The sequence below is a fragment of the Ictidomys tridecemlineatus genome, chromosome 15, assembly GCF_052094955.1.
Source record: "Ictidomys tridecemlineatus isolate mIctTri1 chromosome 15, mIctTri1.hap1, whole genome shotgun sequence".
Taxonomy (NCBI): domain Eukaryota; kingdom Metazoa; phylum Chordata; class Mammalia; order Rodentia; family Sciuridae; genus Ictidomys; species Ictidomys tridecemlineatus.
In genome coordinates, this window is record NC_135491.1 from 6509331 (window position 1) to 6533320 (window position 23990).

Below are 23990 nucleotides of genomic sequence, written 5' to 3' on the forward strand. Positions count from 1 at the left end.
AGGCTGAGGCTGTTCATGGCCAGTCTGGGCCATTTAGCAAGGCCCTGTTTAAAAAAATAAATAAATAAAAATACAATAATAAAGTCTGGGACTGGTGTTGCAGCTCAGTGGTACTGCACTTGCTTAGCATGAAAGAGGCCCTGAGTTCTATAATTAGCACCAAAAACAACAAGAAGTCTATTTTTTCAAAGCGGTTCTGGTGCAGCCTTCTCCAGCTGCTGCTGCTAACTTCTTGCCTAATCATAGGCCCTGCTCACCCTCAGGAGGGGGCAAGGACGTATGAATCTCCCAGGGTGCCACAACAAAGTGTCTGAACAGCATGGCTGAAAGGAGAGGAACACCTCCGTCTCACGGTTCTGGAGACTGCAAGGGTTGGCAGTCCAGGAGGGACCCCCTGCCTCTCCCAGCTTCTGCTGTCTGCGGGAGCCTTGGCTGGACTTCACTGGTCTCTCCTCTTCCAGGAAATCCAGCCATCCTGGGAGAGAGGCCCCACCTCATCCCGTGTGAACACGTTCTAATAATATCTACTATGACCTTATTTTCAAATAAGACCCCACGCTGAGGTGTAGGGCATTAGTCAACATATCTTTTGGGGGAACACAGTTTGACCCATATTTGCCCCTGAAGGTGGCCACGCCTTTATTCCTGGACCTGTGAGTTATCATGCCTTGCGGTTAAGGAGACTTTGCGGATGGGATTAAGACCTTGAGTTGGGGAAATTATCCTGCTGGCCCAGTCTGGTCCCCTAATTCTGTAAAAGCGAGAGGGATGTAGCAGAGGAGAAGGTGGGGGGGTGGGCGAGGCCGTGACCTGCTGTTGCCGGTGCCGAGCAGAGGAGCCAGCTGAGCCCCGCTGTACCTGAACTCCTGACCCGCAAGATGATAAATTTGTGTTTTATGCCAAGTTTGTGGTAATTCATGATGACAGCAAGAGATTAGCGTTAAAGAAGCAGGCAGCCATTAGCCTGTGGCTGTGTGACAAAGGGCCCTGGCGCTTTGCTGGCAGTCTTACTGGAAGTCACCTAGAGTGGACTTGGCCACCCGCAGTTCCTTGTGGAAGACACTTTGGCTGAGAGCCCACAAGGACAATCTGTCACCTCACTCTGCCAGGTTGGAGTCTACACAGGGATGGACAACCAATCCCCCTCGCCATGGCCTGTTGGTCGGAAGCAAGTTACAGGTCCTATCACTCTCAAAGCAACTGATTATACAAAGGTGTGGACACTAAGAGTGTGAGGTCGTTGGAGGGTCACCTCAGATATGGGTCTGGAAATGGGGTTTGGAATTGGAATGGGTTGAAGGGTATGGATTGAGGCTGAGGTGTTTGGAATTTGTCTTAGTTCTCCATTGCTGTATAAAGAAAATGTTACCTCAAAATATGGCGGCTTCAGACAACAAACATTTATCATCTCACATAGCTTCTGAGAGTCAGGAAACTCAGAAGTGGCTTGGCTGGGTGGTTTTGGCTCAGGGTCCCTCACGAAGTTACAGTGAAGACGTCACCTGGGCTGCAGTCATCTGAGAGCTGATGACCGGGGCTGGAGGATCTGCTTCCAAGATGGCACCCTCAGTGCTTCCACACAGGCTGTTGACAGGAGGCCTCGCCACAGGGGCCTCTCAGCTAGGTTGATTGTCTTCATGTCTGTCTCCCCCCAAAGAGATCCAGAAATGGGGCAAGAAGAAAACCACAGTGTTTCTTTTGACCTAGTCACTTCTACCACATGCCTTTAGCTAGAAAGTCATTAAGCCCAGCCCATCCTCAGGGGAGGGAGATTCGTCCCCACCTTTTAGAGGGACGGATGTGAAAGTGCTTGTGGACAGTGTTTGAGACCCCCACAGAGTGGTGGATCGACTGTGGAGACTGACTTGCTCAGAACTGAGGTGGTGTTGTGGTGGTATCCTCAGGCTTGGTGGAAGCCATGGTGGTTGCAGTCCTGGGTACTGGAATCAAATCGTGGGTTGGAAGGTTGGGGTTTGGTGCTGGTACAACTGTGGTGGGGCTGGTGGGATTGTAGTGGTGGCACATTGGAGGAATAATACAGGTGTGATCAGGAAATAGGAGGTTTAAAGTCCAAAGTTTAGATATGGGAAAGATGGGAAAGGAGGTTTGGTGGATATGGTGGAGTTTGGGGTAGGATTTTTTCATGTTGATTGTGTGGTTCTAGCTGCAGTTGAGTTGCTGGGGGCACAGGAGTGTGGGTCCTGGAGTTATTGATTGCTGGATCATGGCAGAGGTCAGGAGGGCGGACATTCTCTAGTTAGGGGGCAGAATCCACCACAGAGAAGAGGCTGAAATGGCTGGGGTTGGGTTGGGTAGTCAGATTCTCCATGGAAGTGGCTGGGGATGTAGCTCAAAGGTGGATGTTTTGCCTAGAGTGCCTGAGGCCCTGTGTGTCCATAATTTAGGTTTATAAAAGAGTTTGAGGTGGAAGGCTGGTGGGGCAGCAGGAACCGAGCTCATGAGAACCCATGGGGTCTTGGATTGGAACTGGTCAGGAAGGGCTGATTCACTATGGTTAGAGGCAGGAATGAAGCAGGTTGGCAGGTGCTGGGGCTGTAACTGAGGTTGTCACTAGGAATCCATGGTGGGACTGGGTGCATGGAAACTCTTCTCTGGCACCCTGATCCTCACCTCCACCACCCCTGCCCAAGGGCACAGTGGAAACCACACACCCAGCTCACACATCTTTATTGGCCCAGATTTTGGGCTGCCAAACTGGCCGCCCTGTCCTGCGCCAGCCCAGCTGTGGGGATCTGCACACTCGTCCCTGAGGGAGACCAGCTCCCTACTGGAAGGGGTCAGCGGGTGTGGAGGTCCTGGGTGCCTTGGAATCCACAGTCTTAGTGGAGATAAATCCACGTCTGTGTCCCGAGTCCTCATCCCCTGGCCCTCTGCGCCGGCGCTTAAGACGCTGCCCTGCCTGGAACAAGGAGGCCACGTCCAACAGAGCATCCTCGATGTGCTGCCCCAGCCGGTGGGAGTCCTGGAGGAAACACACGCAGGGGAAGCTGGGGCTCGTGGGGCTGAGCGACACAGGGGGTTAGACTACCGCTCCAAGGAGGCAGGGCTTGGGTCAGGACCCCTGGGTCCGAGGGAGGAGGGTGGGGGTGGAGGCGGCGGTCCAGCCTGTCTCACCGTTTTTGTGCTTGATTTTTTGCTGGAGATGTGGAAGGTGATCATGTCATCCCCCATGAAGATGTAAGAAACCCCGTACCCATGGTCATCCGCCTGGAGTGGGAGAAAGTGAAGGAAACAAAGTAACTCCCTCCCGCGCAGGAGAGCCGCCCGCTCCTCCTCCCTCGGGCCCAGGTCCCCAGCTCCGCACAGGGCCGAATCCGCCACCCGAGGAAACGTAATCTGGGTAGTTGTGGACGTCGAACAGCTGCGTCTGCTGCACGGGGATCTGGCTGGTGGACAGCGGCCACTGCTCCGAGTGAACCTGAGGACAGGAGTCACGTGTTCAGGAAAGACAGACCTGCCGGGGCTCCTCTAGGTCGTCTACCCTCAACATCCCTCCTGATTCGCTAAGCGGGGTCCCCTGCCCCGCCCCTGGCCCCGCCCCCTCTGGGGGTTTCTCCCACCACCTCCCCTGCTGATTTCTCCGGTTTCCAACCTCACCCTTGCTGCTCTGAAACCCCTCCCTTTCCCAGGGTTTCCCCAGCCCCCCCCAACCCTTTCCCTACACCCCAACCTGGGCCAGGAAGGGTGACTGCACGTGGAGGAATCGGGACACGATGTAGAGCGCAAAAAGGTGGCGGTCGACCCCCTGCCCGCACATCGCTGCCTTCAGTAGAGCCTGGTGCTTCTCCACCGCCACTCGGAACAGGGCGAGGCACTGTGGGTCCTGGGGTCCCCGGGGAGGTCGCAGGTCATGGAAAGACAGGAGGTGGGCTTACTGCTGGGCCTGTGGCATGCCTGGCATCTAGCCAGTTTGCAACATCCCTGCAAGGCAGGGATATTCACGCCACTTTACAGAAGGAAATCAGGCTCAGAATGGGAAGTCACTTGCCCAAGGTCACACAGCAAGCAAGGCAAAACCAGGTGGGTTCCCATGTCTGTCTGACTCCGGAGCCTAAACTCCTTCCACTGAACCACAATATCTCATAGATAAAGGGAGGCAGGAACAGAGGTGCCTTGGGGGAGGTTCTGGGCAGAGAGGTTATGAGGAATGGTGCATCTGGTCACAAGGTTACACACGCTAAATAAGCAAAGAGAGCCATACTGGAAACAGGGCTCCCTCTTGGGTGCTCCCCCAGTGCTCTGTGTGACCGCCATAAGAGCAGGCTATGCGGGGCTATCTCTGGCTCAATCCATGGGTTCTTTGAAGAGACCAGGTCTGGTTCCTCCTTTGTCCCTGGCGCCCCGTCACAGAGCCCAGCCTCAAGTGTGAGCAAATGCCTGAGGGAAGCCTCCCAAGAGGCCACACCCACTGTCTTCTCCTGGTCCTCCATGGCCCTCACGAAGTCGCAGGCCTCCCGAGAGCAAGACCGCACTGTCTCCGTCCTGCCTTCCAGGAACAAGCGCGTCATGGCCGACTCGTAGGTCAGGCAGAACTGACCCCTGTCCTGGGGGACAAGGAAGAGAGGAGCCCTTCAGGAAGTGGTCACAGTTGACCCACCTGGTCCAGACCTCCAGCCTCCTGCCCGCAGTTTGTGGAGAAATCAAGATGGTGGATCCACCAGGGCAAAGACAAGTAATGGAGGAGGCTGAGAGGCAGGTGGTGGGAGCCCAGGGAGGCTGAGGTCCCGATGGGCTGGGATGGGGGACCGAGACTGACCCGGAAGTGGGCCAGCTGCAGGGCCATCTGGATGAAGCTGTCTGGAGACAGATGGCAGCGTTTGATGAAGCTCTTGCCAAAGTGGGAGAAGGGGAAGACGTGGCAGTCGACGTTGCTGGACAACGTCTCGGCTCCCCGCAGGGCAAGAGAGATGGACAGGTGGACCTGCCGGAGAGCGAGGGAGGAGGGATAGTTGGTCTTACAGACGGGGCTTGTTAGAGCCGGGAATGGGGCTGGGAGATGGCATGGAGTTGGGGGGGTATGGAGGGAAGGAAGGATGAAGTCATTGACGGGTGGAGATGGCAGGGATGGAGATGGGGTATGAGCTGTGGCCAGAGATAGAGGTGCAGCGGAGCGCTTGCCTGGGCTGCTGGGCTGGGGCTGGGACAGGGTTGGGGGCTGGGTCAGAGCTTGGGGCTGGTCAGAGCTTGGGGCTGGGACAGGGCTGGGACAGGGCTGGGGGCTGCTCTGGAGACTGAACTGAGGTTGGGGCTAGGGCAGGGGAGGGCTGAATCTAGGAATGGTCCCCGTGTTGGGAATGAGGGGGATTGGAGTGGGGAGAAGTTGGGCTTGGTGACGGGACAGGACTGGGGTAGGGTGAGTTGAGCGGGTTGGGCAGTGGGACAGGCGGGAGTGGGGCTTGAGAAGCAGCTGGAGACAGGCTGGGCTTTGAGGCTGCGGACGTGGTGTTTGAGTGTTAGATCTGGCATGAGGTATGGACTGGGGTTGGCGTTAGGGTTGATTCCAAGGTCAAGGGTAAGGATGGGGAGGGCTTTTGAGCCAAGGCTGGGATTTGGGGGCTTGAAGGAAGCCTGACTTCACCTGTTCTGGAAGGTCCCACTGCAGCCGCTGGGGCTGGGGCAGCGTGGGGTCAGGACGCCCCTTGCAGTGGCCATCTGCTGAGTAGCCCAGCTGAAAGCATTCTGTAGCCAGGGTGAACTGTGGACAACCAGAGGCTGCGAGAGGCCCCCCTCCCTGTGGACTGTGGCCATCTGACCAGGCTGAGTCTCTTCAGGGAAGGGCATTCCCTAAGAACCACCGACCCCCCCGAGGTTCACGGTGGGCTCCCAGGTTCATGCGCATTGAGAACAGGACTAACGCTTTAGCTGGTGCTGCTGACCCTGGTCAGGCTGGTAGAGTCACCAGCAGCAGCCTACCTTCCCAGGACCCCGCCACCATCCTGGGACTGGAAAGAAGCTGCTGTGAGGCCCAGCTTTAACTGGGATCCGTGCCGCCCACACCTCACTAGTGTCAAATATTTTAAATCCGCCCTGACCAGGCACCTGCTGTACCTGCCCTCCAGGTTCACATTTCAATGACATCTCACAACCACCCTAGGACATGGGCTTGACCTCCCACTGTGACATCCAACACACAGGAGGAGAACCTCACTTGTTTATTTATTTTGTGGTCCTGGGGATTGAACCCAAGGATTGAACCCCTGAGCCACATCCCCAGCCCTTTTTATTTTTTGAGACAGGGTCTCACTAAGTTGTTGAGGCTGGCCTGGAACTTGTGATCTTCCTACCTCAGCCTCCCGAGTCACTGGGACTTCAGGTGTGAGTCACACCAGAAAGAACGCCTCATTTGTGGTGTAAGAGTTTGTGTTCATCTTTTTCTTACCCTTTGTTACCTCCTCTTCTATTTATTTTTTTGTGGTATTAGAGATCAAACTCAGGCTGCATGCTAGCAAGTGCTCTACCACTGAGCTACATCCCAGCCAAGACCCTCTTTTTTTTTTTTTCTTTAAATTTTAAGGCAGGGTCTCACTGAATTTCTCAGGCTGACCTCCAACTTGTGATCCTCCTGCCTCAGCCTTCTGAATAGCTGGAATTACAGGTAAGTGCCAGCCACCGTGTCCAGCTCACATCTTGCCTTTAGTCAATATGCAGAGATGACAAACTGGCATGAAGTGGTCTGAAGGGTCTAAGGTTAAACTGAATTGAGTTTCACTTAAAGATATAATTAGGCTGGGTACAGTGGATCACACTATAATCCCAGCTACTCAGGAGGCTGAGTCAGGAGGATGGCAAGTTCAAGGCCAGCCTCAGCAACTTAGAAAGACCCTTGAGTAGTTCAGTGGTAGAGTACACCCCTGAGTTCAAGACCCAGCATATCTCTCTCTTTCTCTCTCTCTCTCTCTCTCTCTCTCTCACACACACACACACACACACACACACACACACACATCCAACTGATTCACTTGAGGAAGGAGACACTGAAGCTCAGAGCAGGAGAGTAGCTTGCCCAAGATTACATAGCAAACCAGAGCTAGAAGACAGCTCTTCTTGATATGTGTTGGTGGAAAGGCCTTACACTGTGGTGTCAGAGCACTCTGGATTCACGTTCTGACTCTGCAACTCTTTGCTGTGTGGCTCAGGGGAAAAACACTTCCCTTCTCTGAGCCCCCACTACCCACATTCAGCAAAGGAAGCCATCATCCCCAACTTGCTTCTCCACCTGCCCACCCCCGGCCTGCAGCAGCTACTGCCTACCTCCCACATGTGTCCTGAGATGGGGCAGTCAGCCCACGAGTGCTCCACACTGAGGCCCAGCTTCCCGTTGGAGAAGACAATCAAGGTGAAGGACTTGTCAAACCAGCTGTGGGAGAAAGTTAGCAGGGGCACAGAGGTGGGGCGCCGTGAGAAGGGCTTGGGATGCACTGTGGGACTTGCTGGGGAGTTTCAGGGAGGAACACGAGGTCGGCTGGAATGCTGGTGTGGGGGCCCCTCTAGGAGTGCTGGGGGTCTGCAGCAGGTGGCTCTGCAGGGTCCCACAGCCATGTCTAAGATGTAGGGCATTCAGGAATTTTGAGGTAGTTTTTAGACATCCTGGACCTGGGATGTCACAGTGGAGCCCTGTGGGCAGGAAGTTTTCAGAGGCTCTCCCTGTGTGTGTGTGTGTGGGGGGGGGCTCAGGTCTGGGGAACCTGGGTTTGGAGTGACTGCATGCAGATTTGAGGGTTCAATGGTCCAAGCTCTGAATTTGAGGTTCCCACATTCGGGGTTGCATGGCTCTGGGATCCGGGGTCTCTGGGTCTTGGGAATGCTGAGTCTGGTTATGGGTCTAGGGTCTCAGATCTAGAGGTTTCTAGGTCTAGCTCAGGGACTTGGGGTCTCAGGTCTGGAGCCCTAGGGTCCTGGTTATGGACCCGGGGTCTCTGGTTCAAAGGTCTCGCAGTCCCAAGGCACTGGGTATGGGGTCCTGCGCCCTGGATCTAGAGGTTGCCCAGGCCTGGGGTGTAGGGGCTTGTTGCCCGGGGCGGACTCACCGGTCGTGGCCCCTGCCGACCAGCAGGGCGTGGGCATAGGCATCCAGAGAAGCGGCGGGGTCCTCCCTGGTGAGGCCGGCTGGCTCCGCCACCAGAGACACAAAGAAAGCGGCCCCCTCCACCGCCTCCAGGGCCTGGGCGGCCTGGGTCTTCAGGGACTTCCGCACCTGGGCCCACATACCCCTGTCCGGCGGGACGCGCCTGAGCCAGCTGGCCCTCCGCCCTGCCCGGCCTCCACCCGAGCCCCACCTGTCCTTCCACGACGCCGGGCCGGGCCGGGCTCCGGAGCCCCTGCCTTCTGCACCTCACCTGGGAGCAGCCGTCAGGGCCGCCAGGTGCTCCTCGTGGGGACAGGCGGGCGAGGGGTCATCTAGGATTCGCTGGAACTGCTGCTCCAGGGCCCTCGGGGAGAGCAGGCCATTTGGGGAATGGGTCCCCACACGGAAGAATCGCCCCCGGTGGAAGACCGCCACATGCCGGCTGTCCTGGAGGTGGCGGATGTAGTCTAGGGTGGTGTTGGCAGAAGCAGCGGGTGGGGAAGGCCAGACACACGAGAAGAATAACGACCATGGGTTCGCCACTTCCCGTGTGCCTTGAGCAGTTCTTAACACGTGTCCCATCTTCACCCCCTGGGTACCACTATTATCCCATTTCAGGGATGAGGAAACTGAGGCAAGTTATAACCTGAGTAATAACTTGCCCAAGGCCACAGCGGAAAGATGGAAGCAGGCTGGCTCCGGAGGACCTGTAGTTCTGTCTCAGCAGTGGGAGGGGAGCAGGGGGGGTCTCACCTTTTTGGACCCCTGGCACGCGCGTAGTGTTGAATATCTTCTCATACTGGGCAGAGCACAAGGGGCGCATTCCCATCAGCAAATTCTGCAGGAGGCCATTCGCTTGTGAGCTGCCTGCTGGGACCCATGGGGTCCCAACGCCAGGGGACCAGACCTCGGTCCCCAGCACGCAGTGGCTGTCTTACCGGGGGAATCTCCTGGCGGTTCAGACGGCGTCGGTACAGAAGTAGGGCATGGACCGCATTCCCTGCGCGAGCCGCCTGCAGCGGTGTGGGTGTGACATACAGGAAGTCCTGGGGGCCAGAGCAGACAGAGGTGGCAAGACACCGAGGCCAGGGTGCCCCTGAGGGGCGCTCCCAGTCCAAAACAGGGTAAAATTATTATTTGAGACCGCAGTCCCAGACTCAAGTCACAGGCCATAAATGCCACATTTTACCCAGGCACCAACCCTAGATCTGGGGCTCTCCAGCCACCCCCAGACCTTTCCGCCCCTCTCACCATCATGTAATAGTTGCTGTTCACCATCAGTGAGTTGCGGGAGCGCAGGTACACAAATTCTTCCCACCAGTCACTGACCTGGGAAGACAAGGAACCTTGAAGAGGAAGGACAGTGGGTTGGAGGAGCCTACTAAGTTTTCTATGTCACATAGGGAGGGTGGAGTTCCATGAAGGAGGGCATAAAGATCAGTCACTAGCAATAACCTAGATGTCCATGGATAGAGGATCAGTTAACTAATCAATGCTATGCTCAGGCTGTGGAATATTAAAAAGTTATTAAAAGAACAAGATGCATTGGTATTATATTTTTTATTTGTTATCTGTGTTTATTGACACTACATAAGCATCAAGACATATTTTTGAATGAAAAAACCTAGGAGCACAAGGTATGTGGAATGATCAATTTGATTTTTTTTTCTTTACCACTAAGTTATATCCCCAGCCCTTTTTGTTTTATTTTATTTTTTAGTTGTAGTTTGACATAATACCTTTATCTTACTTATTTATTTTTATGTGGTGCTGAAGATTGAACCCAGGGCCTCCCACGTGCTAGGCAAGTGCTTTACCGTTGAGCCACAAACCCTAGCCCTGCTCCCCCGAACCGCAGCCCTTTTTAAACATTTTTTAAAAAATGGGTTTTGCTAAGTTGCCTGGGATGGTCTCCAATTTTCAATCCTCCTCCCTTAGCCCCCTGAGTCACTGAGATCAAAGGTGTGCATCACTGTACCTGGCTCTGATTTGAAATTTTTAAAAATACCATTTTTATGTCCATCCACAGATAAATGGACAAGCAAAATGTGGAGATGGATACAGTAAAGTGTTATTCAACCATAAAAAGGAAAAAAAATTGTTTTGTGGTGCTGGGCGTGAAGCCAGAGTCTTGTACTTGCTAATCACGAGTGCTATTAGCTACAGCCCAGAAACCTTAGAAGGAGCAAAGTTCTGACTCAGCTGCCACCCAGGTGGATCCTAAAGACCCGAGGCTAAGTAGGAGTCAGGCTCCAAAGGACAACTATTGTAACGAAAAACCTAAACTAGGCAAACCCAGAGAGGCAGAGAAGAGAATTTACCAGGGATGGACAGAGTTTGTTTGAGATGGTGAGAAAGTTCTGGAAATGGATACTGGTAACTCAATAGATAGATGGCAACACAACATGGTTAATGAATCAACACCATTGGAGACTTAAAAGGTGAAAATGGAAAGCTTTATGCTATGTATATTTTACTACAATAAAAATTATGGATATTTATGTATGGACCTATTTCTTTGGGTACAGAATATGCTTATAAACATCTAAGACCCTGGCCAAAGTGTTTCTCACAGGTAATGAGATAGCAGAATTAAAGGGAGGTGGCTGGAGAGGACTTAATGTTCAAGATGTTTTCCTTTTCTACATTATAGAATCTATCACATATATGTGTTTACTTGCATCTTCTTTTGAGTGGGGGGGTACTGGGGATTGAACTCAAGGGCACTCAACCACTGAGCCACATCCCCAACCCTATTTTGTGTTTTATTTCAAGACAGGGTCTCACTGAGTTGCTTAGCACCTTGCCTTTTGCTGAGGCTGGCTTTGAACCTGTGATCCTCTTGTCTCAGCTTCCTGAGTCACTGGGATTACAGGCTTGCACCTCTTACCGGGATACTTGCATCTTAAAGTTTATGGCATCTTACATTTCCTTATACTTAGAACTGGGGATGTGCTATACCGTCTAGAAAAATCCAGAAGCTTCTGGCAAATGCTAGAAAAGCTCTATAGTGTGCAGTATAATAAGCATCTGCATACATCAGACTTCCTCAAGCTGTGCATCTTTCTTAAGATCTGTGCATTTTACTCTGTAACATTTTAATATACATATATAATAAAAAATTCTTTTTAATAGAGAAAAAATTTCAGCACCAAGTCTTGCTGAAAGGTATCTATAACTCAGCAGAAAATCCCAGAAACAATAGTGGAACAAGATTTCAACCTCAGGAACCAAACAGTGTGGGAAAGGGAAGGGGTAGTGACGAATCAGACTGATTAGAAAATCCCCAACAAGAGGGGAAAATTAGGCCAGTTTTACTAAAAGCTGCTTTAGTGCCCTGTGTCAATGGCTTTAGTGACATCATGGGTTCTTCCTGGAAGTGCCACCTGGCCGAGGGGGATGAAGCTGGGTGGCGGTCCTCAGTGCCTCAGCCAATTTGCTGCTTTACAGTTTCCTCCTTAAAATCTGCTCAAGGATGATTTTTGCTACAAACCTCAATCTCCATGAGCTCTTTTAACACACAGCTGGGTTTTATCCGAGGTATGCTTCACAGTCCCTGCAAATGCTCAATGAGTGAATGTGGCGCTCCTGGGAAACACAGGGATGGGGCCTCAAGCTTCGGGTCACATGTCTGTCTCCTGGATAAACCCAGGTGATATTCATCAGAGTGATTTTGTTTAAAACCATCTTATTGGCTGTATGCTGTCCGGGCACTGGCACCGAACTCACGACCCACAGCACCTGAAGGAAGCTCATCCAACACATGTATTCTCTCCAGAAGGCAAATCCAGCCTCCTGTGCTCAAGAGCAGCAGCACTTCAGCACCGCATTGGGGACATTTTAAATAGCAAAATCACCAAGAAAAAGCACAAAAATGCAAAAAAAAAAAAAAAAACAGCACTAAAAAAGATACTTGTTTACAGCAGGGGCACTGAAACCAGAAGGCAGAGGATTGTCTCGTTCAACCAAAGCTGAGAACTTTTTTTGTCCCTCTCTTGTGTCCTCAAATGACCATGAAAAAGCTGCAAGAACTTATTTGGGGGTTACAAATAGATTTTAATGAGTAGGTGAATTTGCAAACATAGGATCCCTGGAGAAATCACCGCAGCACTCGCTTGGGATCCCAGCTAGTCAGGAGGCCCAGGGAGGAGATCAATATTTTGAGGCCAGCCTCGGCAGTGTAGTGAGACCCTGTCTCAAAACAAAAGATACAAAGGGCTGGGGGTGTAGCTCTGTGGTAGAGTGCCCCTGGGTTCAGTCCCCAGTACAGAAAGGGGATCACTGTGTCAGACTTTTGCTGGCCTCATTTTGATGGTTGTGCATTAGATAATAGTGTATGTTAAAATTGGCAGTGGTGTGGAGATGCAATAAACATGTCTGTGTATGCTGTGTATGTATATATATGAGCATGTGTGTGTATGTATATAAGAACCTGGTCTAGACATGGAGGAAAAATAATATAAGACCAGATGCTGGCATCAACATGGACATGAAGACCAATGGAAAAGAAGACAGAGACAAACCCACACACTTACAGTCATCTGATCCTTGACAGCTGCCAAAAGTAGATGTGGAGAAAAGACAAGGCTTTTAAACAAATGGTGCAGGGAAAACTGGGTATTCATATGTAGAAGAATGAAATTAGATCCCTATTTTTCACCCTGCAGAAAAGTCACATCAAAGTGGTTCAAAAACTTGGGAATTGGACCAGAAAACTTGCAACTGCTAGGAGAAAACATCCATCATATAGACGCAGGCTTCCTTAACAAAGCTCAAGAAATAAAACCAAGAATCAATAACTGGGATGCCATCAAATTAAAAATCTTCTCTATAGCAAAGGAAATGATTAAGAGAGTGAAGAGGAAGTCTACAGATTAGGAGAAAATCTTTGTCAGCTACTCCTCTGACAGAGGATTAATATCCAGAATAAAGAACTCAAAAAACTTAATGCTAAAAAATTAAATAAGCCAATCAATGAATGGGCAAAAGAACTAAACAGAAATTTCTTAAAAGAAACACAAGTGGACAAAAAATATGAAAAAAATGTTTAATGTCTCTAGCAGTAAGGGAAATGCAAATCAAAACTACACTAAGATTTCATCTCACTTCAGTCAGAATCACACACCTGTAATCCCAGCAGCTTGGAAAGCTGAGGCAGGAGAAGCGCGGGTTCAAGGCCAGTCTCAGTAATTTAGGGAGGTCATAAGCATCTTAGCAAGACCCTGTCTCAAAATAAAAGAATAAATAAAAAAGGCTGGAGATGTGGCTCAGTGGTTAAGCACCCCTGGGTTCAATCCCTGGTTTCAACAAACAACCAACAATAACAATAATAATAACAACAACAACAAAAAAAAAACATGAACAATAATAAATTCTGGCAAGGATGAGAGGAAATAGGTACACTTGTATATTGTTGGTGGTACTGAACATTAGTGCAACCACTCTGGAACATAGTGTGGAGATTCCTCAAAAAACTAGGAATGGAAACACCATATGACCCAGCTATTCTACTCCTTGGAATTTATCCCAAAGATCTAAAATCAGCATACTGTAGCAATCCAGGCACATCTATGTTTACAGCAGCACAATTCACAATAGTCAAATTATAGAATCAACCCAGATTCCCATAGATAAATGGATCAAGAAGACATGGTATATAGATACACAATGGAGTTCTACTCAGCCTTAAAGAAGGATGAAGGAATGGCATGTGCTGGTGGAAGATGGAGCAGATTAAAGGAAAGGAGGCGGGGGGGGGGGGATTGGAGATTATAAAGCCACAAGGAAGATCAGTGCAGTAAGAGGTAAGAGGGAGGGAAGAAGAGAAAGGGGAAGAAAGATGGAATAAATTTGACAAAATCATGATATATACATATGTGTGTACACAAACACACACACACACACACACACACACACACACACACACACCCCAAAGGGAGTTTCACCTGCAAGTATTTGTAGAAAGTTCCAGTAGAGGAGAAAGAATGGGGAAAGGGGGAATGGGGATTGCAATCAAATTTCTTACATGTATAATTTTGTCAAAATAAACCCAAACACTATGTATAATTATAATGCTCTAACAAAAATGTTAAGGCCAGTAGCCAAGTGCAGTGGCACACGCCCATAATCCCAGTGGCTGGAGAGGCTGAGGAACGAGTATCGCCAGATCCAAGCCAGCTGCAGCAACTTTGCAAGGCCCTCAGCAACTCAGTGAGACCCTGTCTCTAAATAACATTCAAAATAGGGTTGGGGATGTGGCTCAGGGGTCGAGTGCCCCTGAGTTCAATCCCTAGTACAAAAAAAAAAAAAAAAATTAAGACCAGAGACCTAGGGCCAGTCTCTAGCCCTGCATGAAAAAGAAAACAAACCCCGCCCATCTGCTTCTGTAGACACTTCTCAGTGCCCTTCATCAGGTTCATCTGTTGGACCCTTGATCTTCCCCAAACCCTCTTCACTTCTCCCTCTCATTCCTGTCTTGGATACTCTTACCCAAGCCAATGTTTCAATTACCTTCAACAGACAAGGAGTCCATATGCTGTCTCACTTTAGGGTTCCTCTCCTGGCTTTCCCACACACTAGGGCTCACCCTGATCCTCTTCTGCTCCAAATCCTTCCATGACTCCCTAGTACCTCCCCAGAAAGTTCAGAATCCTCATCCTGAAGTTTGGCCTGTCCCCAGCAATCCACTATCACCTCCTAGCCATCCTGCCCTTTGTTCTAGCCACAGTAATGTTCTCCTTGATTCCAGCCCATGGGTACAATGTTCTACTTCTTTTTCTGTGAGCATGCCCTTCCTCTATGCCTTTGTTGCCAACCTTGCGGGTTCCAATTTTCTCCAACTATAAAGACTCAGCCCTAATACCTCCATCTCACCCAGCAGTCATCTCCTTCAGTGACCCCTGAAATATTCATACCACCCCATCGGTCTCATCATTGCCATCTCGTCATATGCTTCCTGATTGCTATTTTTGGCTTCCCAGAGAATGTGAGACTGGCAAGTCCTGTTTTGAGTGAATCACTCACTAACTCACTCTGTGCCTCAGTTTCCCAAGGAGCTCGACTGACTGCAGTTAGGGACTTAGTTTCAGAACTCAGAAATAGAAGCCCATTTGGGGAAACTGTCCTTAAGCTCGAAGTGCTGGGCGGGTCTTGGAATTCGAGTTCCAATATTGGAAAGTGGGGGCAAAGCTCAGAATGCAGGGACATTTGGGGTGGAGGTCAGACTACTGGAGCTTTGAGCCAGGGTGCAGACTGTGGAGAGCGGTCCGGGGCTCTGATTCCCAGCGCACGGGGCGGGGCTACTGGGTGGGGCGTGGCTAATGAGAGCACGCCTGGAGCGGGCCTCCAATCATAGCAGGGCATGGGGGGGCGGGTCGCGGAGGGCAACGTAGGGCCAGCGGGGAGAAGGGGCGGGCCAGCGGGGAGAAGGGGCGGGCCAGCGGGGAGAAGGGGCGGGCCAGCGGGGAGAAGGGGCGGGCCAGCGGGGAGAAGGGGCGGGCCAGTAGGGAGAAAGGGCGGGCGGGAACCTTTGCCTTCCAAGTGGGGCCTCGGGCGGGACTCACGTAATTGGACGCCCACCAGGACTTGAGCCACAGGTACCACTGCAGCAGCGACGCCTGCAGCTTCAGGAACTCCTGGGCCAGCCCCGTCGTCCAGTCGAAGTCCTCGTCGGAGAGGACGGGTCGGACAGACTCCAGATACTGATGAGGGAGGGCGGAGAAGACCGAGTCACGCCCCCGGCCGCCTCCTACCCCCCACCCTATCCCCGGTTCCAGAAGCACCTTGCGCACGGTGTCCTGCACCGAGGGCACCGGCTGGCGCGGCAGCGAGCGCTGATAACTGAAGAGCACCGGGTGGCGGCCAGAGAATATGCGGACCAGGGCCTGGGGGAAGGAGGCCGGGGGATGGACGGAGGTTACGAGGTCTTTAGATCGCAATGAGGCCAGAGCGGGTGGTGGGCAAATCAGAGTGAATGGTACACAGACGTAGAAAGGTGAATGAGAGAGAGAGACAGAAGAGGAAAGGAAGAAAGAGACACTAAGGGGGGCGGGGGACAGAGGTCCGCAGAGAGCGACCAGAGAACTGTGTCCTGAGAGTGCATGGTATATGGGTCCCCTCACATACCAGCCAGGTCTTGGTGGTTGAGGACATGGCTTCGTGGGGTTCAAGAAGCCAGCCGTGGTAGGACAGAAGCAGCCTCAGGGCCACGTGAAGTGTGAAGATCAGGGCTCCCCACAGACACGAGGCAAACAGCGCAGCTGCCAGAACACCCCGGAGCCTATGGTGCTGTCCACCCCTGGAGGGAGAGAGCGAAGCTGGCTTGGGTCTCTTGGCTTCGGACCTGCCTCCCCTCAGCGCCTCCTGCCCTGCTCTGGGCTTCTGGCTGCGGAGGGGTGTCTTAATACAATTGAAGTCAGACAGAGAAGTCCTTTTTTTCTCATCTGATGTGGGTGGGAGCCTCCTGTGTCCCCTGCCCCACTGTGTGGTGGAAGCAAATGGCTTCCTCCTCCTCCTCCTCCCCTGCCGCTCCCCGTCCCCCTTCTCACGAAGTTGCCCTTTCCCTCTCTTTCTCCCTCTTCTTTTTGTTACTGGGCTTTGAATCTAGGGGCGCTTTACCATTGAGCTACATTCCAGAGCTTTTTATTTTGAGACAGGTTCTTGCTAAGTTGCTGAGGCTGGCTGCAAACTTTGGACCCTCCTGCCTCAGCCTCTTGAGTCTCTGGAATTACAGGCATGTGCCAGTGACTGGTGTCATCAAGCTTCTAAAATCACTTTTCACAGAAAATGGTAGATGCTTAATAAGCCAGACCAATTAGTTCTGTCGAGGGGAGACTTCTCCCTCACAGGAAATTGTAGCCTAAGGTGGCAGCACCTGTGAACTCCCAGACCTGGTTGGAAATGCACATTCTTGCACATTCCAATACAGCTCCTGTTCAGGAAACACTGTCAACATTTTTGAAGCTGGAATACACAGGTGAGAAAAATCTCGCCCAGAGGACTAGGGTCAAATCACTTCCTCTCTGAAGACCGCATAAATCTAACCTTCCTAGAAATGTCTACATCTAGCTGGGCGCTATGGCACACACTGTAATCTCAGCTCCTTGGGAGGCTGAGACAGAAGAATAGCAAGTTTGAGACCAGCCTGGGCAATTAGTGAGACTGTCTCAAAATAAAAGAATAAAAAGGGCTGGATGTAGCTCAGGGGTAAAGCACTCCGGACTTTCAATTGAAAGAAGAAAGAAAGAAAAGACAAATAAAAACAACTTTTTACATCTGATCCTTGATCTGCCCCCTTAGGCCACTTGCACAAAGCCTGAACCTTTTTCCTCATATGAAGACTAATCCAAGTATCAGGATCAGAACCTAGTACCACTTCACCTGTCTCTGTTTTTCAAACCCTTCCTAAATTTGATGACAAGGATAATAGTGCAAAGATAACTTGATTTAGTAGCCTCCTGGTGCTAGTGTATATACCATATACATGATTTTGATTAATTCTTTCAAGAATCTTAAGAATTAATTGTGATCGGTCTGGGATTGTAGCTTAGTGGTAGAGCGCTTGCCTAGTACATGTGAGGCACTAGGTTTGATCCTCAGCACCACATAAAAATAAAATAAAGATGTTGTGTCATCTACAACTAAAAATATATATATATTAATTTTTTTAAGATAGTCATGGATTTATTTATTTATTTATTTATTATTGGTAGGCAAGCACTCTACCAACTGAGCTATATCCCCAGCCCCCCTCCAAATATATTTTATCTTTTTTTAATTTTTTAGGTGTAGATGGACACAACACAATGCCTTTATTTTTTTTTATGTGGTGCTGAGGATTGAACCCGGGTCCTGCCCGTGTGATGCGAGCTCTCTACCACTAAGCCGCAATCCCAGCCCCAAAAATATATATTTTAAAAAAGAACTTCAGGTGATTAACTTTAAAGAAAAAAAAGAAATAATTATAATCTCTATTTTATAGATGACGATCTTGACCTTAAAAACAGAAAATAGCGAAGTATCTCTCTCTCTCTCTCTTTTTTTTTTTTTTTTTGATACTGGGGATTATACCCATGGATATTTTGCCACTGAGCCGTATCAGTGGCAAAACATCTTTTTTTATTTTCACATTTTTATTTTATATCAAAGTAAAAGAATATTTTTAAATTCTGAGACAGGGTCTCACTAAGTTGCTTAGGGACTCACTAAATTGCTGAGGTTGGTCTCAAACTTCCAACCCTCCTGCTTCAGCCTCCAAGTCACTGGGATTCCAGGTGGGCATGAGTTCTCTTGACTAAGACTACATAACCAGAGACTGACCGAGCTCATAATTCTATTAGTATACATAACCATGTCTGGACATTTTCTAGTTTGCCACCATCCCTTTTAACAAAAAGAGCCAGAAAGAAAATATGCAGAGAAGAGAAGAAGTCACCTCTTTTGCCTGATGCTGTACCTTTAGGAATCTGACCCAGAGTTTCAGGTTACTTTTCTCTGGCAAGCACACCATAATGACAGGAAAACTTATGGTAGAAGGAGAAGGACTGAGGAGGTTACTGGGATGACGGGGGGAACCTCACCAGTCTGGCAGCAGTTCTTTAATCTTCTCCATCAATCCTAGAGAAGGATCAAGCTGCAGGAACCAGGCAAGCTGAATGGCACTGAAGAGGAAGAGCCAGCTGAGGGGGGTGGCAGGGAACACACCCGTGAGAAAGTCATTCTGTGGGGAGGAAAGGGCGTCTGTTCCATTACCTGTCCACTCTTCTGAGCACCTGCTTTGCCTCATTCTCAGGTATTTGTCAGGCCCTGGGCTGGGTGCTTAGGATCCAGCCAGGGAACGAAGACCTGGGTCCTGGGTTGGGGAGGTAAATCTGGACCAAGTGAGTGCCTGTGGCAGTAGGACAAGAAAAAGGAGCCCCATGGTGGCAGGTTACTGGGACTGTGGGCGTCAGGGAGGTCTCTGGAGAAGGATTCCCTAAGGCAGGACCTCAAAGGTAAACCATCAAAAGAGTAAACAGATCCCTGTACAGAGGCAGGTCTGGAGCTTAGGATGCCTCCTAGAATTTCTAGAACTATCTGGTCATGGGGCAAATGAGGAATGAGTGACAACTCTGCTGACTAACTAGACTCCCAGGAAAGCATGGAAGGAGCACAAACTTCTTTTTTTTTGGGGGGGGGGGCTGGTACCATGGATTGAATTCAAGGGCACTTGACCACTGAGCCACATTCCCTATTTTTTTTTTTTTTGTACTGGGGATTGAAACTAAGGTTGCTTAACCACAAAGCCACATCGTTTTTTTGTATTTTATTTAGAGGCAGGGTCTCCTTGAGTTGCTTAGTGCCTTGCCGCTGTTGAAGCTGGCTTTGAACTTGCGATCCTGCCATGGCCTCCCAAGCCGCGGGGATTACAGGCATGCACCTCCACACCTGGTGGGATCACTAACCTTTTTTTTTTTTTTTTTTTTTGTAGTTGTAGACGGACAGAATGCCTTTATCTTATTTATTTTATGTGGTGCTGAGGATCGAACCCAATGCCTCACACATGCAAGGCAAGTACTCTGCCACTGAGCTACGGCCCCAGCCCCAGGACCACTAACCTTTAGTGAGTACTTACTACCTTCTATGGGTCGATTACAAGGATTAACTATTATTCATTTATTTATTTATTTATTTATTTATTTTGCAGTGCTGGGAATGGAACTCAGGGCCTTGTGCATGCTAGACCAGCACTCCACCACTGAGCCACATCTCCGGCCCCATTGTTAACTCTTTTTTTAAAAAAAAAAATATTTTATTTTAGTTGGACACAATTCCTTTATTTTATTTTTATGTGGTGCTGAGGATCGAACCCAGGGCCTTGCATGTGCTAGATGAGGGCTCTACCGCTGAGGCACAACTCCAACCCCCCATTATTAACTCTTTAATTCCTCTGAACAACCCTGTGAAGTTATGTATCCAGTCCTCTGAATCTGTGGGTTCCACATTTGTGGGTTCCACCAACCACAGATCAAAAATATTAGAAAAAAAATCACATCTTTATTGAATATATTCAGACTCCTTTTTCTTACTCCAAAAACAATATGGTGTAACAACTATTTTCACAGCATCACATTATATTAGGTATTTAAAGTAATCTAGAGAGCCAGGCACAGGGACAAGATCCCTGTGCTTCCAGGGACTTGGCAACTTACTGAGAATCTGTCCCAAAATATAAAGGGGTGGGAATGTGGCCCATTGGTAGAGTACCACTGGGTTTAATCCCCACGTCACTCACACTCACACATACACACACACACACACAGATTGAAACTGAAATGGTCGCTTCAGTAAGCCAAGTCCTGTGCCAAACCCAGTGTTTACAACAATCCCTGGGGTCAGGGACTGTCACAGTCCCATTTCATGAATGAAGAAAGTGAGGCTCAGTGATAAGTTTGTAGAACTGTTGCTCTGGTGAGCTGAGGCACGGGCCATTCATTGGGACCAACAGGAGCTGCAGCTCTGCAGTGTCTTATGGGGTCCTACAGTGGAAGATGAAGGACATGAGAGTTCCAAGTAACCATCAGGGGACAGAGGTAGCTAAGGGATGGCAACCAATGTAAGGGTGTTGGGGGGAACTGGGCAGAAGGGACACTGATGCTGAAAAGGGACTCAGGGCGAATGCAGGGCAGCAGTCTAAATAGTTTACAGTGTGACACCAGCACTGCACCAAACTTCCCAGCTTCTGGAGATCCTTCTGGGCTGCCCCCTGAATGAACTTCAGCACCCCCTACCCCACCGCTCAGCCTGGGAGCAGAGGGACTCTGAACACAGATGGTACTAGACTGCTAGAACCAGTGACCGAGGTTCTGGGAAGACACTGGCAACAGGCAAAAGTCAATCTATAAGACAGAAATCCGAATAGTAGTTGCCTTGCAGGCAGCTGGGGATGTGACTGCAGAAGACCATTCTAGAATGGTGGCAATTCCATCCCGATTGGCAGAGTTGCATGGGTGTTACCAAAATGTAAAGAAAGTCCACTTTGAAATATGTGCATCTTTCTGTACATTATTATATGCTGTTTTCTTTTGATATTTTTTGGACCCCCAATGATGCCAAAATCCCCAGATGCTCAAGTCCTGGTACTTGCATATAACCTTCATACATCTGCCTGTATACTTCACAGTATCTCTAGATGACTTGTATTTCCTAATACAATGGAAATGCTATGTAAATAGTCAGTGTAGCCTATTCTTCATGGAATAATGACAAAAAAAAAAGCCTATACATGTTCAGTAGAGGTGCAATTTTTTTTGTAATAATTTCGCATCTGTGGATGCAGAATACAAGGACACAGAGGGGTGACTTGTCTATCTGTATATGTACAAGCGCGCGCGTGTGTGTGTGTGTGTGTGTGTGTGTGTGTGTGTATCTAACTCTAGGGAACACATGGCCATCGTTGCTAGGTTGGCCAGGGGCGCAGGTGTCAGGGAAGGGCTAAGGGGACTCTCAGGGAAGGGCTAAGGGGACTCTCTGGGGATTTAGCTAGAACAGATACCTCTCCATTTAACAACCAGTACAGCCACAGAGATGCAATCCAGCCTGTCCTGTCCAAACATCCCAGCTTCTGGAGATCCTTCTGGGATGCTCCCTGAATGAACATCAGCACCCCCTACCCAGCTTCTCAGCCTGGGAGCAGAGGGACTCTGAACACCAACGGTACTAGACTTCTAGAACTGGCCATCCAGGTTCTGGCAGACACTGGGCACCAGTAGAGGCAGGGAGTCAGAATTATTTCTTCCAGCACTGGGGTAGATAGCAGAGCGGGGAGTGAAGGAGTGCAGGGCCCAGGCCTTTAGAGGTTCATGCCAGAGGGCTAGTGGGGCTTTAGGATCAGAGGAAGTGGCACTCAGGCCCACTAGGCAAGGGCTGGGGGAAAGGATGGGCCTTCAGGATTGAGGTGTGTGCCAGCCAAGATCTTAAAAGGGCTCTGGAATGAGGAGCACCTTGTCTGGAGGCTGGAGAGGACAGGGAAAGGTGACAAGTGTGCCATAAGAGAGGGGGACTAGACTAGGGTATGGCTTAACACTTGCCTAGCATGTGTAAGGCTCGGGTTCCACCTCCAGCTACAAAAATAAAAACAATTAGGAAGAGAGAAGTTGTGGAGATGCCAGGGGATTCTGTGGGGAAGGGTGGGGTGGTGATGGGATCCAGGAAGTAAGGACAGGTGAACAGGGGTCTCAGTAGGCAAGGCTGGGCATGCCAGAGGGAGACCAGCTACGGGGAAGTGGCTGAAGGGGTGCTTGAAGTGGACATCCAGGTTCCCAGAAGGGGAGGACAGGAACCCAGAAGGGGGCCTTGGGCATCTGGGAGACAAGAAATTGGATGCCCAGAAGGAAACCAGCCAGCAGCCTTCCTCACCCAGAATCTCAAGAGATGCCTCTTCCAAGAGCGCAGGCCAGAGAGGTAGATCTCCTGCCACACAGGGCCACTGAGCTCCACTTCACCCCTGTCTGAAGTCAGCGAGGGCATGAAATTCACAGCCTGGTGGGCCTCAGCCATGTCACACGGGACCTGGGGGAGGGCAAAAAGTCTTTCTCTGGATCCTCAATCCCTCCTCCCTAGACCCAGGGGTCCAGGCTTTAAGCCTCCTCCCTAAGACCCAGGGTCCAAACCCAAATGTCTTCTTCCCCAGGCCTACAGGCCCCCAGCCCCTTCTTTCAGCTAACCCTGGGAAATAGGACTGCTCACCTTTTCCTAAGCACCTGAGAGGTCTTGAGGGTCCTGGCTGGAGACCTAAAGATGTTGGGGGAGGGACGTCAATTGAGAACCTCTGTGAACGCATAGAGAAGAGGGAAGGATCGCTCACACGAACACCTTTAGTTGCTCTGCAGAGAATGCGGAGCTAGGGCAGTGTCCCCCGCCCCCAGTAAGACTCCGAGACCGGGGGTGGGAGAGGGAAACTGGCCCAGGGTAGTTGGGTCTCGAGGAAAAACAGTTTTAGGTTCATATGAAACGAACACCTGCCGGACATTGCCACGGTCCACCCCATTTCCGCTCCCCACTCCAAAGGGGTGGGCAGGGTCTATAAATTCATCAGCTGCCGGGAGACCCAGCGTCCCTTCCCCCTCCAGGGACTGGAGGGGAACGAGGAGGGAAGAACCTTACTGCGCATGCCTCGCAACCAGGGATGCTGAGGCCGCGAGCGGAGGAGAGCATTGAGGGCAAGGGATGGAGAAGCCCGCACGCCCCAGCCAGGACGCCGGCCTCCAGCCCCCAGAGGAGCTCGGCCCCTTCGGTTCCATACTTACGCTAAGTCAGGGGTCTTCAATCAGATCCTGGGGACCAAGATCGAGAACATCCCCTGCCCCACCGATTTTGTGCTCAGAGCTCAAGTCTTCCGCTGGCACATGTCCAGTCCGCGTGCGACAAGTACACGACTTGGTGACCGTCGTTCTCCGGAATCCTGCCCAACCCCAGGACCACCCGACACCCAGAAACCACGATTTCGGCCTCGCGTGTGCCCAGCCGGGTATTCAGGTCCCAGATTTCATCCCGCCCACTTCGGCGCTCGGCCTCCGATCCCCGCCCCGTTCCACTCCCTCCGCGTTCTATCTCCGCCCCCTTCAAAAAATAAGGTCCAATCCCCTTCCTCCGTTGGGTACCCAGGACTCAATTTCCTTCTGCCCAGCCCGATTCGCCACAGTTTGGCCTTCTTTATTCGGCTTTTTTGCTCGGAGCCTGGGGTTCTTAAACTTGGTCCTATGGACTAGGAGTTTTACTTTGCTTTCTCTTCGAAGACGAGGCTTGGCTTAGAACTTTCAACCCACCTCTGGGTACAGCGTGATAAGAGGGAGGAGATGCTTGGGGTCCGGTGCGTCCCCCAAAACTACCCACACAGCCACGAAGAGATGTATGGGTTGATTTGGCA

The 23990-nt window shown here is 50.6% G+C and overlaps 1 protein-coding gene and 1 long non-coding RNA gene across 6 annotated transcripts; one reads left to right on the forward strand and one right to left on the reverse strand.

Moving 5' to 3' along the window:
• Positions 1-2671: 2671 nt before the first annotated feature.
• Positions 2672-23639, reverse strand: Cpt1c (carnitine palmitoyltransferase 1C). 5 transcript variants are annotated; one of them, XM_040280168.2, is made up of 20 exons: positions 23371-23639; positions 22811-22855; positions 22481-22633; positions 18664-18803; positions 16211-16382; positions 15868-15969; positions 15649-15786; positions 9338-9415; positions 9025-9132; positions 8840-8924; positions 8358-8553; positions 8049-8231; positions 7273-7378; positions 5600-5733; positions 4778-4942; positions 4431-4560; positions 3692-3844; positions 3326-3439; positions 3136-3228; positions 2672-2983 (listed from the first exon to the last, which is right to left on the reverse strand). In XM_040280168.2, the coding sequence occupies exons 3-20, from the start codon at positions 22619-22621 to the stop codon at positions 2786-2788; spliced, it is 2436 nt and encodes an 811-aa protein (XP_040136102.1). In that variant the 5' UTR covers positions 22622-22633; positions 22811-22855; positions 23371-23639; the 3' UTR covers positions 2672-2785. The 5 variants fall into 5 exon arrangements, with proteins under 5 accessions (XP_040136102.1, XP_040136103.1, XP_005336750.1 ...); XM_040280169.2 differs by having other exon boundaries at positions 22811-22892; XM_005336693.5 differs by having other exon boundaries at positions 4431-4565; positions 5600-5716; positions 23371-23638.
• Positions 18735-21291, forward strand: LOC144370719 (uncharacterized). Its single transcript, XR_013430630.1, has 3 exons — positions 18735-18875; positions 19554-19685; positions 19770-21291. It is a non-coding gene; the product is annotated as an uncharacterized LOC144370719 (long non-coding RNA).
• Positions 23640-23990: the final 351 nt, after the last annotated feature.